This window comes from Corvus kubaryi, unplaced genomic scaffold, assembly GCF_017639235.1.
Source record: "Corvus kubaryi isolate FWS band 111438036 unplaced genomic scaffold, C.kubaryi_AGA036_p1.0 37066, whole genome shotgun sequence".
NCBI lineage: Eukaryota > Metazoa > Chordata > Aves > Passeriformes > Corvidae > Corvus > Corvus kubaryi.
The window spans coordinates 26,118-39,725 of NW_024581024.1; the positions used below are offsets into that span (position 1 = coordinate 26,118).

Genomic DNA, 13,608 nt, shown 5'->3' on the forward strand with positions numbered 1-13,608 from the left:
GGGGTCCCACTCCTGTCCGTGGGGTCCCAGTCCCGATCCGCGGGGTCCCGCTGGTGTCCCGAGGGGTCCCACTCCTGTCCGTGGGGTCCCACTCCTGCCCCATGGCCGCCCCCCCTGTTCTTCCCCATCTCCCTTCCCCCTCTCCCGGCCTCCCCCAAGGGTCCCTCGGCTCCTCCCGGGGGTCCCTCAGCCTCTCCCCGCCCTCAAGGGGGGGTCGGGAGCAGGGACGACCCCCTTTGGCGTTGGGACCCGTGTTTGGGAAGGGGAACTGGGGGGTCCCGAAGCGCCGCCGTTTTGGGGGGCTGTTGGTGGGCGCCCCAAGTGCCCCGACCCGCCGGGCTCAGCGCCGGTGCCAGGCACTGCCTGGGCCGCGGGGGTGGCGAGGGGGGGCACAAAGGCCTCTCTGTGCCCGTGGGGGCCCGTGGGGCGGGGGGGGGTCCGAGGCGAGCACGGGGACACTCGGGGTGACACCGGCTCGCTCCCCTTTTCCATGCGGGAAACCCAAACCGACCCCCACTCCCCCCCCAAAACCATCCCCGTGGGGGCTCAGCCATCTCCCGACCCCCCGTTTTGGGGCGAAAAAGGGTGAAACCCCTCAATTTGGCTAAAAATAGGACCGGGGGGGGGGGGTGTGCAGGACGATGTCCCCAACCCCCACGGGGCAGCGTCACCCCCGGCTGCGCCCCCGCACCCCGTCCCCATTGGGGCTGGCGCCGGGGGGGCCGTGCCGGGGCGGGGGGGATCTCTCCCGCAGCCTCCGGTTGCCGTGGAGACGGGATGCTGGGAAGCGGGAGCGAGCGCAGGGAGCGGGGTGCTCTCTCCCCATCCTCCGGGCTCCCCACCGACCCCACGGGGGACCGGCCGCTCCCGCAGCCCTCCCGGCTCCCCGCAGCCATGAGCCGCGTCCCGAGACCGGCGGGGGGGGCCGGGGGGCGGCCGCGATGCCGCAGCCCCGTCAGGCGTCCGGTGCCGCTGTCCGGGCAGGGCAAGGATAAGGAGAGGATGAAGGAAGGGAAGGAGAAGGACGCGCGTTACACCAACGGGCACCTCTTCACCACCATCTCCGTGTCCGGCATGACCATGTGCTTCGCCTGCAACAAGAGCATCACGGCCAAGGAAGCGCTCGTGTGTCCCAGTGAGTGCCCGGGGGATCCCAGGGGGGAGCCGGGGGGGATATTCCAGGTGGATGTGCCAGGGGAGGGGGGTGCCAAGGGGGATTTGCCAGGGGGGATGTTCTGCGGCGATCCACGGTGGAATTGCTGGGGTGGGTGGCTTTACCGGGGTGGCTTTGCCAGGTTGGCATTTCCAGCTTGGCTTTGCCAGGGCAGAAATGCCACGGTGGCTTTGCTGCAGTGGCTTTGCCAGGGTGGCATTGCTGGGGTGGCTTTTCCAGAGCCGAGTTGCCAGGGTAGCTTTGCCGCAGTGGCTTTTTTGGGATGGCTCTTCCAGGGTGGCTTTTCCTTCATGGTTTTGCCCGGGTGGCATGGCTGGGGTGGACATGATGGTGAGGCTTTGCCAGGTTGGCTCTGCCAGGGCGGAATTGCCAGGGTGGCTTTGCTGCAGTGGCTTTGCCAGGGTGGATTTGCCAGGATGGCTTTCCCATCCTGGTTTTGCCAGGATGGCTCTCCTGGGGTGGATGTGCCAAGGGCAGAATCGCCAGGGTGGCTTTTCCAGGTTGAAATTTCCGGGGTGGCTTTGCTGCAGTGGCTTTGCCGGGGTGGATTTGGTGGGGTGCCTTTGCCAGGGTGGCTTAGCTGGAATGGAATTGCCAGGATGGATTTTCTGGGGTGGCTTTCTCATGGTGGCTTTGCCAGGGTGACATTTCCATGGTGGCTTGGCCGGGGTGGCTTTGCCGCAGTGACTTTTCCGGTGTGGATTTGCCAGGGTGGCTTTTCCTGGGGTGGTTTTTCCATAGCAACTTAGCCAGGACGGCTTTGCCGCAGTGGCCTTTGCCAGGGTGGCTTTTCCTGGGGTGGCTTTTCCATGGCGGCTTTGCCGGGGTGGCTTTGCCGCAGTGGCTTTTCCTGGGGTGGCTTTTTTTGGGATGACTTTTTTTGGGGTGGCTTTGCTGGGGCGGAATTGCTAGGGTGGCTTTGCCAGATTGGATTTGCCGCAGTGGCTTTGCCAGGGTGGCTTTTTTTGGGATGGCTTTTTTGGGGTGGCTTTGCCAGGATGACTTTTCCAGGATGACTTTGCCACGGTGGCTTTTCCAAGATGACTTTTCTGGGGTAGCTTCTCCAAGATGACTTTTCTGGGGTGGCTTTTCCATGGTGGCTTTGCCGCAATGGGCACCGCAGTGCCCATTCCCAGAGCCTGGTTCCTCCCGGATTTGTGCCCTGGAGCAGGAGATGGTTTCTCCATCCTGGCACATCCCAGCTCCCTGGCGCTGGTGGCCCTGGGCTGGCACTGGTGACCCCGGTCTGGCGCGGTGCCCTCGGGGTTGGGGCAGCTGCTCCCTGGCAGCTGCAGCTCCGGCAGCGCCTGGTGATCCGCATCCACCCGCATTCCCACCACATCTGCTGCCGTCGCTCTGCCAGGATCCGGGGGAAGGGAGGGTGGCAGGAGGGTCCCCGTGGCCTCCCCGTCACCTCTCCGTGTCCCCCAGCCTGCAACGTCACCATCCACAACCGCTGCAAGGACACCCTGCCCAACTGCACCAAGGTGAAGCAGAAGGTGAGCGTGGGTGACACGAGCCGGGTGGGTGAGGGGTTTGTGGGGGATGAGGGAATGGGGGGATGCGGGAATTGGGGACAAACGAGGACAGTGACGCTTCCGCTCCCCCGCAGCAGCAGAAGGCGGCGCTGCTGAAGAACAGCTCAGCCCTGCAGTCGGTGTCCCTGCGCAACAAGAGTGAGTGGGGGGAGCTTCCCTTCCCTTCCCTTCCCTTCCCTTCCCTTCCCTTCCCTTCCCTTTGTCCCTGCACAGCCTGGGGGGTGACGGGGGGGTCCTGGCACTGACCTCCCGGTGTCCCCCCACCCCAGATGCCATCCGGGAGCGCCCCAATTCCGCCATCTACCCCTCGGAGAGTTTCCGGCAGACGCTGCTGGGATCCCGCCGCGGCCGCCCCTCTTTGTCCCTCTCCAAGAGCGTCTCCACCACCAACATCTCGGGGTAAGGGCAGGAAAACCGGGGGGACAGGGGGATCCGGGGGTGTCCCCAGTGTCCCCATCACGTCACACCCCCTCCCCCAGGACGTTCAACGATGACTCCCCCCTGGGCATCCGGCGGATCCTGTCCCAGTCCACGGATTCCCTCAACATGCGCAACCGGACGCTCTCCGTGGAGTCGCTGATCGACGAAGGTGGGGACACCGCGGGGGGACGTGAGGATGCGGGGGAGGGCCACGGGGAGCCCGTATCCCACCGATGTCACCTGCAGGCCCTGACGTCATCCTGAGCCAGCTGCTGAGCGATCTGGAGGCAGACGGGAAGGAGTTCGAGGCGGATTCCTGGAGCCTGGCGGTGGATAACAGCTTCCTGCAGCAGCACCGCATGGATGTCATGAAGCGTCAGGATGTCATCTACGGTGAGGGGACACAGGGACGGGGGACAGCGGGACAGGACGTAGGGATGGGGATGCAGAGATGGGAGACATGGGGACAGGGCAGGGGACACAGGAAGAGGTTGGAGAAGCAGGAATGGGGACACAGGGACAGGACAGGGGATGCAGGGACAGGGATGCAGCGATGAGGACACACGGTCAGGCTGGGTGGCCGTCCCTGGCTCCTGTCCCCTCTGTGCTGTTGCCGGGGTGCTGTCCCTGTCCCCGGGGGTTCTGTCCCTGTCCCCGAGGTGACCGCGCCGTGCCCCCGCAGAGCTGATGCAGACGGAGCTGCACCACGTGCGGACGCTGAAGATCATGGGCGCCCTGTTCCGCAGGGCAATGCTGGAGGAGCTGCAGCTGGACCCCGGCACTGTCCAGCGCATCTTCCCCTGCCTCGACGAGCTCAGCCACATCCACGAGCGCTTCCTGGCCCAGCTCCTGGAGCGGCGCCGGGAATCGCTGGCGCAGGACAGCAACAAGAACTTCGTCATCGACCGCCTCGGTGACATCCTCGTCAGCCAGGTGGGCAGGATGGACTGGGAAATGGGGGTACGAGGGAATGGGGTACCGGGGGATGGGGATCCTGGAGGTGGGGATAGTGGGGGATTTGGGAGCCGGGGAATGGGGATACTGGGGGATGACAGTGCCAAGAAATGGGGTACCAGGGGGTGGGGATGCTGGGGGACCTGGGGATAGTGGGGGGACAGGAAATGGAATACCAGGAAACCGGGATGCTTTGGGGTGTGGGGATGCCCATGGATGGCAAAGGGGGGGACGCGCTCACCGATGTCCCCTCGTCGTTCCCGCTGCCAAGTTCTCGGGCCCGAGCGCGGAGCAGCTGCGCAAAGCCTACGCGGAGTTCTGCAGCAAACACACCAAGGCGCTCAAGGAGTACAAGGACCTGCTGGCCCGGGACAAGCGCTTCCAGCAGTTCATCCGGGTGGGCTCCGCGGGGACCCCGGGCTGGGGATCGGGGTCTCCATCCTCTGGAGGGACCCCCAGGGTGGGGGGTCGGGGGTGTCCCTGCGCGTTCCAGGCTTTGTGCCCCAGTGGAAAACCCTTCTCCCAAATCCGTGCCTCAGTTTCCCCAACTTGTGTCCCTCCCTAACTGAGCCCCGGGGGGGGCCCCGGCCGGCGGCGGGGGGTCCCTGCTGATGGGGGTTACTGATGGAGGGGGGTCCCTGCTGACGGAGTGTCCCCCCTGTCCCCCCAGCGGGTGACACGATCCCCCCTCCTCCGCCGCCACGGCGTCCCCGAGTGCATCCTGCTGGTGACGCAGCGCATCACCAAGTACCCCGTGCTCATCGAGCGCATCCTCAAGAATTCCAAAGGTACCGGGGCGGGAAGGGGCTGCGGGAAGGGGCTGCGGGAAGCGGCTGCGACCCGGGACGTTGTGGGGCGGCGCCGGAATTCCATCCTCGCTGGAATTCCATCCTCCCGCCCCTGCTCGCAGACAACGAGGGGGACTGTGCGGACCTGTCGCGGGCACTGCGGTTGGTGAAGGAGCTGCTCTCGGCCGTGGACGAGGAGGTTCACGCTTGGGAGCTCCGCGGGCGCCTCTGGGACGTTTTCCGGCGCGTGGACCCGCGGGCCAAGGTGCCGCTGCTCTGGGATAGCCGCCCCGGAGCGTTCGGGAGGGACGAGCTGCTCCGCAGGAAGCTGGTGCACAGCGGGGGGATGCTCTGGAAAACGGCGGCCGGGCGCTTCAAAGGTGGGAAGTGGCAGGGGGAAAGGGGAGAAATGGGAGTGGAGGACGTCCAGGGAGCAGGGGGTGGGGATACCGGGGAACCTGTCGTGGAATGGGGGTCCCCAGAGATTGGGGAGGATGCTGGGACACCCCCTCTTCTCCACGGCTGAATTTGGGACTCGGGAGGGGGGCCATGGGGCTCAGCGGGGTGAATCCCCCCACTCACCCCCGCTCACTCCAGACGTCCTGGTGCTGCTGATGACGGACGTGCTCGTGTTCCTGCAAGAGAAGGACCAGAAATACACCTTCCCCATGCTGGTGAGCCGCCCCCTCCTCGTCCCGACCCTCACCGCGGCTCCACTGGGGCAGCATTCCCAGTTCCCAGCGCTTCCCAATCCCGCAGGACAAGCCGGCCGTCATCTCCCTGCAAAACCTGATCGTGCGGGACATCGCCAACCAGGAGAAGGGGATGTTCCTGATCAGCGCAGCCCCGCCCGAGATGTACGAGGTGCACGCGGCTTCCCGGGATGACCGCAACCACTGGATGAAGGTCATCCAGCAGGCCGTCAGCCTGTGAGTGCCCCCGGGAATTTGGGGATGGCCGGGAACCCCCCTCCCAGGAATCTCTTGGAAGGGCTGGGGGGGCCCCCAGTGGTTGCAGGGTGGGTGGTGGTGGGCGCTGGGAGCTGGGGGGGAGAAAGGGGGATGGATGTGGGGTGACGGAGCTGGGGGGGGGGTCCTGGCTCTGACCCCCCATCCCGGCCCTCGCAGCTGTCCGAGCCGCCAGGATTTCCCCCTGATTGAGACGGAGACTGAAGCGTCCTTGCGGAAGCTGAAAGGTGGGGGCCCATCCCTGTTCCCTCACCCCGCCTCATCCCCCCCATCCCTGCTCGTCCCCCCATCCCTGCTCATCCCACCCCATCCCCGCTGACCCCCCAATTCCCGCTCCCCCTCTCCAGAGCGGATGGAGCAGCACGACCGTCAGATCGCGGCGCTGCTGGAGGAGAAGGTCGGGATTTTTGCGGACATGCTGGCGCTGGGCAGCGGCTGCTCTGAGCCTCCCCCGGCCCCCCGCGGGACCCCCTTCCCTGGTGACCTCACCCGGGGCCCCCGCGGGGATGTGCTGCTGCATGACGCCATCCGGGAAGGTACAGGAGCACCGGGATGGGGTGACCCGGGGTGGGAAGGGGTGGGACGGGTACCCCAGGATGCCCCAGGATGCTCTGGGATGGAGATGTTTGGATGGGGAAACTGAGGCAGGGGTCCGGCGTGTGGGAGGGGCTCACGCTGCCCTTCCCCCACAGTGGAATGCCTGAAGGAGATTTTCACGGGATGCACCCGGGATCGGGATCGGGACCAGAACCAGAACAACCCCCCCGAGGCCGAGAGCTGCCCCAGCCCCAGCACCAGCAGTAAGGGGGGATGGGGGGTGGGCGTGCTGGGTTGGGGGGACCCCCGGGACCCCCCTGAGGCTCACCCAGTGTCTCCCTGCAGACGGTGACTCCGGCAGCATCAACGGCTCCTTGGAATTCCGGGCAGATCCGGATGCTGGGCAGCGGGTGAGTTGGGGAGGGGGCACAGGGGGGCAGCTGGGGACCCCCCAGCCCACACTGGGCTCCTCAGTGTCACCGCACTCTCTCCGCAGGACGGGAATGGGAATCAGGTCCCTCCGAGGGGATCCCAGGAGGTGAGGAAAGGGTTTTGGGGTGGGTGGGTGGTGCCTCAGTGTCTCCCCCCCAGCGTGGGCACTCGGGGTTCACCGCCCCCCCCCCCAAATCCTGTCCCCCCCAGGAGATCAACCAGCGCCTGGTGAACCTCTACGGGCTCCTGCTGCGGCTGCAGGTGGGACAGGGGGACAGACAGCGGGAAGGAGGACGAGGGGGTACCCCCTGCCCAAATCCATCCTGCTCCCAAATCCATTCCCTGCCCCCTTTCTCCCCCCTGCCCCCATTCCTCATCTTCCCCATTCCTCTCCTTCCTCCCATTCCCCTCTGAACCCTCTTACCCCATCCCCCCTTTATCCCCATTTCCCCTTTTTCCCCTCTGACCCCTCTCCCTCCGCAGGTCCAGCTGACCCATCAGGAGGTGCTGCTGGAGCTGCAGGTGCCTCCGGAGGGGCTGCAGCGGCCGCGGCCCCGCCGGGGCTCCCAGCCGGCCGTGCCGGTGACCGGGGGCGCGGAGCCGGGCGCCGGGGCGGAGCTGGCGCTGCTGCAGCGGCAGCACGGGCTGGTGCAGGAGGAGCTGAGCCGCTGCCGGCAGCTGTGCCAGGAGCGGGCGCAGGAAGCGGCGGCTCTGGAGTCGCGGCTGCGGGACAGCGAGCGGGAGAGGTCCCGGTTGGAGCGGGAGCTGCAGGAGGCGCGGGGGACACCGGCGGGGCCGCGGGGGCGGCGGGCGGCGGAGCCCCGGCGCAGGAGCCTCCCGGCCGGGGATGCGCTGTACCTGAGCTTCACCCCCCCGCAGGTGGGCGCAGGGCACCGGGGGGCACCGGGGGGCACCGGGGGGTGGGCACGGGCCGTGGGGAGCTGAGGGGGAGGGATGGGGGTGGTGTGTGACACGAGTTGTGTCCGGCCGCAGCCCCCACGCGTGGGGGGGCGCAGGGGATGAGGCCTGACCCCCCCCCCTCTGTTCCCCCCCCCCCCCTCCCCCAGCTGAGCCACGCCAGCCCCCCCGCCGGCCTCCCGTTCCATCCCCCCGCCTTCCCCAGCCCCCGGGACGAGCTGGAATTCCGGGGCGCCGATCCCGAGCGGTTGAGGGAGGGCGAGGACACCCTGGACGTGCTCCTGGAGGATGAGGGGGGCTTGGGGAGCCGCCACTCCCCCCCCGCCAGCCCCCGAGGTGCGTCCCCGTTTGGGAGAGGGGCAGCAGATCCCACCCTGGGGGTCCCCATCTTATTTTGGGGGGGGTTAACCTGGAGTTTTTCTCTAGATTTCCTGAGGATGCAGGATATTCCCGAGGAGGTGGAGAACAGCCAGGAGCTGAAGGAGGGCGACGGGGACAGTTAGGGACCCCCGCAGCCCCCACAGCACCCCACGATTCCCTCCCCAGGACACGCCGGGGGCTGGATCCAACCGTGGGGAGCGTTGGGAAAAGCGGGATGGGGACGCTGCTATTCCCACGGGAGCCTTATGGGAACGGGTGGGGGTCCGGTCGCCCCCTCCCCTACTCCAGCCCAGGGGGCGTGGGGGTGACATCGTGTCCCTCCTCTTCCCGCTGGGATTTATTTATTTATTTGGATGCTTTGGGGTGCGGGAGGCGGCCCCGGGGGGGTGGGGGGGAACCCCCCGCTCCTGGGTCAGCGGTGACAGTGACTCCTCTCCCCCCCCCCCCCGGTGTCGGGGGGCTGCCCAAGGGTGGGGCGGGGAGGGACGGGGTCCCCGCGGATTAACTGTAAAAACAAAGGACAAAAAACAACAACAACAAAAAGGAAAAAATATAAAAAAATTTGGAAAACCGTGAAAATGAAGAGTTTGGAGCCAAAGTGAACGGGAAGGGAGCTGCGGGAGGCAGGGACCAGCCGGGCCGGGGGGTGTCTCATCAGTGCACTGAGTGTGTGGGGTCTCAGCCGGTGGGGGGAGGGTGGTCTCGGCCCGGGGGGGCGATGGGGCCGGGTTTGGGGCGGACTCGCAGGGCGGGGCCGTTCCCGGGGCGGTGCCGGACCCGCCGGGCCGGGGGCAGGACCGGGCGCGGGGCGGGGCGGGCGGAGGACGCGGCCCCGGAGCGGCGGCTCCCGGGGGTCCCGCAGCGACGGGAGGACGGGGGGGGGGGCGGGGGCGGGGGGGTCGCGGCTCCGGAAGCTCCCGCGGCGGGGGGAGGACGGGGGTGCCGCGGGTCCCGGCCATGAAGAGGATGCTCTCCTGCTCCAGCTCGCAAGTGACGGTGAGTGCCGGGAGGGAACTGGGGGCCCGTGCCAGCTGCGATCCCAATCCCGATGCCAGCCCCACTTCCAGCTGCTGTCTCAATTCCAACCCCAATCCCGATGCCAGCCCCACTTCCAGCTGCTGTCTCAATTCCGACCCCAATCCCAATGCCAGCCCCACTTCCAGCTGCTGTCCCAGTTCCGACCCCAATCCCGATGCCAGCCCCACTTCCAGCTGCTGTCCCAATTCCGATCCCAGCCCCGATCCCAGCCCGCTGCCGGCTGCGATCCCGAGACCGACCCCAGTGCCAGCCCCGATGCTGCCTCAGTCCCGACCCCAATCCAGCTCCGAGGCCACCCTCAATCCCAGACGCAATTCCAATCCCAGTCCCGATCCTGGCTGCAATCCCTATCCCCAGGCTCCAATCCCACTCCCGCTTCTGACGCTGGTCCCGATGCCACCGGCAGTCCCAGCCTCATCCCCAGCCCCCATCCCAGAGGCAACCCCAGTCCCAGCCCCAATCCTGACCCGAATCCAGCCCCCAGCCCCGACCCTCTTGCCCCCAGCCCCGGCCCCGCTGCAGGTCCCACAGCCCATCTCTGCTCCCAGCCCCGGTTCCCGTCCCCGGACCATGGTCTCGGCCCCTGCTCCCGGTGCCGGTGCCACTCCCGCCCGGTGCCACGCTGGAGCCCAGCCCGGCTCGGTGGCACTCGCCAAACCAGCCGGGCGGGCACAGGCCGGGACACGCTCCGTCCTCTCCGCCCCTTCCCGGCTCCGCGGGGATCACGGAACCCCCACGGAGTGGGGAAACTGAGGCAGGAGACGCGCGGGGGGCACGACACTGGGCGGTCCCGTCCCGGGGTGGGGGTCCGGTGCAGGATTTGGGGTCCTGTCCTGCATTTGCGGTCCCATGCCACCCCCCGCAGATGGAGAGCTGGACGCGGCAGGACCAGAAGCTCCTGGAGGCGGTGACACGCGGGGACGTGGCCCGGGTGGCCACTCTGGCCGCCCGCAAGGCCGCCCGCCCCGCCAAGCTCAACGCCAGGGGACAGTCCGCGTATGTCACCCCTGGGGGGACACGGGGGGCCGCAGGGGGGTCCCGGGGGGGTTGTGGCACGGGTCACGGCCACCTCTCGCCCCTCAGGCTCCATCTGGCCGCGGCCGGGGGTCTCACCGAGTGCCTGACGCTGCTGCTGGAGCACGGGGCCCCCGTCAATGACAGGAACGATGATGGTAGGTGGGGACACCTTGGGGACACCTTGGGGACACCCAGCCAGGTCCCTGTGTCACCCTTGGAGGAGCCCAGACCTGCACCCCAAGGCAGGGCAAGGATCCCCGGGAGCACCCTGGGGAGTGTTCCCAAGGAGGGGGTGTCCCCAAGGAGGGGGTGTCCCTTGATGGAGCGGGGTGTCCCCTGGGGGTGTCCCCAAGGAGGGGGTGTCCCGTGGGGGTGTCCCCAGTGCCCGGCCCGGTCCCCACAGGTAGCACCGCCCTGCACTTGGCCACCATCGCCTGCCAGCCCCAGTGCGTGAAGGTGCTGCTGCAGGTACAGAGCAGGATGGGAATGGGAATGGGAATGGGAATGGGATGGAAATGGGAATGGGAATGGGAATGGGAATGGGAATGGGAATGGGAATGGGATGGGATGGAAATGGAAATGGGAATGGGATGGGAATGGGAATGGGAATGGGAATGGGAATGGGATGGGGATGGGAATGGGATGGGATGGGAATGGGAATGGAAATGGGAATGGGATGGAAATGGGAATGGGATAGAAATGGGATGGAAATGGGAATGGAAATGGAAAAGGAAATGGGATGGGATGGAAATAGGAGGGAAATGGGATGGAAATGGGAATGGGAATGGGGATGGGATGAGATGGGATGGAGCTGGGGCTGAAAACAGATGAAGATCAGGATTGAGACAGGGATAAGGACACGGATGGAGATGCAGAGGAGGATGAGCATGGAGGTGGGAATAAAGATGAGGACAAGGACACGGAACAAGGGCAGGGATGAGGATGGGAACAGGGCTGGGTTGGGGGGGCCGGTGCCGTTCCCATCCCGGGGGTCCCTTCCCGCTGTCCCCCCAGCACGGAGCCAACGAGCGCCACGTGGACGGGCAGAACCGGACACCGCTGCACTGGGCCGGTGAGGGGGGGGGGACACGGGGACACCCCCGGGACGTGGGGGACACCAGAGGTCCCCCAGAGCCCCCGCAGTGACGCAGCCCCCCCACAGCCTCCTCGGGCTGCGCCTCCAGCATCCTCCTACTCTGCGACCACGGCGCCCCGCTGGATGTCCCCGACACTGTGAGTGGGGACAGGGGGACAGCAGGGGGTGACAGGGGACAGCAAGAGCTGATGGTCACCCCCTGTGTCCCCCCAGCACGGCCAGACCCCCCTGATGCTGGCGGCGCGGGGGAACCACGCGGCCGCTTGTGCCCAGCTCCTGCGGCGCGGGGCCGAGCCCGGGCTGGCCGACAGGGACGGCAGGTGGGTGACAGGGGGGACACTGGGGACACTGGGGTGCCCTGGGGACACCGGTGCATGGTATCCCGAGGGTGCCACCGGGATAGGGGGGGTCACTGTGTCACGGTGCCATCTTGCCACTGTGCCCGTGTGCCACCCCCTGCCACCGCTCACTGTTTCCTTGTGTCCCCGTGTCCCTCCGTGTCACCCATGTCTCGGTGTCCTCAGGACAGCGCTGGAGCTGGCGCTGGCTCACGGCAGCCTGGAAGCGGCCGAGCTGCTGCAGAGCCACCAGAAGAACAAAGACACTGGGAATGTCACCGGGAATGTCACCGGGAAGGCCCCGAGCTGGGCTCTCCGGAAGGTCCCGCACTGCGTAGGGAGAGGTGAGACCCCCCTGGAGCCCTCCAAGAGAATGGACAAAACGGGGGGAAATGGGGACCCATCCGGGGGAAATGGGGGGGGAAATTGGAAAAACTAGGGAAAAACTGGGAAAACGGGATTGTGTTTTTCCGTCCAGCAGAGAATGGTGCTGGACAGGTGGGAATCCAGGGCGAGGAGGAGGAGGAGGAGGCCGAGGAGCAGCGGGACGGACGCGCTGCCCGGCGGCTGCGGGAGGAGCTGGTGAGGAAGACTCTGGAATGCCGGCGGCTGGAGGAAGCTGCCGGGGGCATCCGGCGGCGGCTGCGGGAGCTCGTGCGGCTCCTGCCGGGACGGGATGCGGGCGAGGAGGAGGAGGAGGATGAGGAGGATGACGGCGCCTGCCTGGAGCTCCTGGCCAGGCGCGTGGCGGAGCTGAGGAAGAGGACGAGGGATGAAGAGGGAGAAGGAGGACACGGCAACGCCGAGGCTCCGGCGCTGATCCCGTTCCTGGCCTGGCTGGGAGAGGAGTGCTCCAAAATGCAGGAAGCGAAGGCCGGCGCCTTCTGCCGGAGCCAGGAGCTGCATCGGGAAGCAGAGGATTCCCTCCGCGACGGGGCCGTGGGCCGGAGCGCGGCCGCCTGGGAAGAGCTGGCGGCGGGGCTGGAGCAGGCGCTGGACCACCAGGACCAGATCCATGCCAGGATACTCCAGGAATCCCAAATCCTCCTGGAAAAGCTCCGTCGGGAGCCGGCGGCAGCGTGCCGGTGCGCGGTGAACGGCGCGGAGCCGGCTGCGGGTGGGAAGAGCCGGGGCGAGATGCCGAGGGAGAGCGGGAGGATGGAGAAGGAGCTGCTGGAGCTGCGCGAGGGCAACGGGAAGCTCCTGGTGGAGCTGGCGCGGCTGGGCCGGGAGCGGGAGCGGCTGCAGCAGGAGCTGCGGGAGCTGCGGGATCCCGGGAAGCGGGACGAGGCGTGGCGGCTGCGCCGGGAGCTGCGGGCGCTGCGGGACGGGGTCGGAGCGCGGGTGCGGGAGGCGGGAGGCGACGCCGGGGCCGGAATCCTCCGGGATCTGCACCGGCGGCTGGACGCGCTGGTGCGCTCGCAGCACGAGGCCCTGCAGCTCATCACGGAGATGGAGGGAGAGGCCGGAGAAAGCCTCCGGAGCGACGGGGAGAGCGGGATACCGGGAGCGGCCGTGCGTGCCGACGAGCCGCGGGGCCCGGAGCGCGGGGCCGGCACCGCCGCTGTCCCAGCGGAGCCGCCGGGGCCGGAGGCGGCCGGGAGGGAGCGGGAGCTGCGGGAGAAGGCGGAGGGGCTGGAGCGCAGCCTGGGAGCGCTGCGGGAACGCGCGGCTCGGCTGGAGCGCGCCTGCCGGGATAAGGATGGGAAGGTGAGGGACCTTCCCAGCACCGATCCCATTCCCATCATCATCCTCTTCCCATCCCTGTCCCCATTGCCGCCCTCTTCCCGTCCTCCTCTTCCTCCCATGTCCATCCCCGTCTCCTTCCAATCCCCTTCCCAGTCCTCTTTCCATCATCATCACCCCTTTCCCACCATTGTTGCCATCATCATCTGCATCCCTGTTCCCTTCTCATCATTGTCCCCATCACAGTTCCATTCCCATCTCCTTTCCCATCCCATCCCATCCCATCCCATCCCGTCCCATCCCAATCCATCCCATCCCATCCC

At 67.4% G+C, this 13,608-nt stretch overlaps 2 protein-coding genes across 3 annotated transcripts in view; both read left to right on the forward strand.

The window, feature by feature from the left end:
* The first annotated feature begins 444 nt into the window (after nucleotides 1-444).
* On the forward strand, nucleotides 445-8,675 carry ARHGEF2 (Rho/Rac guanine nucleotide exchange factor 2). 2 transcript variants are annotated; one of them, XM_042020948.1, is made up of 21 exons: nucleotides 445-1,135; nucleotides 2,606-2,673; nucleotides 2,790-2,850; nucleotides 2,982-3,111; nucleotides 3,192-3,301; nucleotides 3,379-3,525; nucleotides 3,815-4,065; nucleotides 4,358-4,483; nucleotides 4,757-4,874; nucleotides 4,997-5,254; nucleotides 5,472-5,548; nucleotides 5,634-5,803; nucleotides 6,002-6,069; nucleotides 6,190-6,378; nucleotides 6,535-6,642; nucleotides 6,725-6,789; nucleotides 6,876-6,917; nucleotides 7,022-7,072; nucleotides 7,295-7,690; nucleotides 7,879-8,065; nucleotides 8,156-8,675. In XM_042020948.1, exons 1-21 carry the CDS (start codon nucleotides 778-780, stop codon nucleotides 8,230-8,232), a joined length of 3,057 nt encoding a protein of 1,018 aa, XP_041876882.1. In that variant the 5' UTR covers nucleotides 445-777; the 3' UTR covers nucleotides 8,233-8,675. The 2 variants fall into 2 exon arrangements, with proteins under 2 accessions (XP_041876882.1, XP_041876881.1); XM_042020947.1 differs by having other exon boundaries at nucleotides 446-1,135; nucleotides 2,787-2,850.
* A 303-nt stretch (nucleotides 8,676-8,978) lies between these two features.
* LOC121661117 (ankyrin repeat domain-containing protein 35-like) overlaps nucleotides 8,979-13,608 on the forward strand; it is a 5,363-nt gene continuing 733 nt past the window's right edge. The window contains exons 1-9 of the mRNA XM_042020952.1: nucleotides 8,979-9,106; nucleotides 10,014-10,144; nucleotides 10,232-10,320; nucleotides 10,569-10,633; nucleotides 11,180-11,237; nucleotides 11,328-11,398; nucleotides 11,475-11,581; nucleotides 11,786-11,943; nucleotides 12,078-13,309. Of these exons, the coding sequence (XP_041876886.1) occupies nucleotides 9,068-9,106; nucleotides 10,014-10,144; nucleotides 10,232-10,320; nucleotides 10,569-10,633; nucleotides 11,180-11,237; nucleotides 11,328-11,398; nucleotides 11,475-11,581; nucleotides 11,786-11,943; nucleotides 12,078-13,309 (1,950 nt within the window). The 5' untranslated portion in view covers nucleotides 8,979-9,067. The remainder of the gene's footprint in view (nucleotides 9,107-10,013; nucleotides 10,145-10,231; nucleotides 10,321-10,568; nucleotides 10,634-11,179; nucleotides 11,238-11,327; nucleotides 11,399-11,474; nucleotides 11,582-11,785; nucleotides 11,944-12,077; nucleotides 13,310-13,608) is intronic.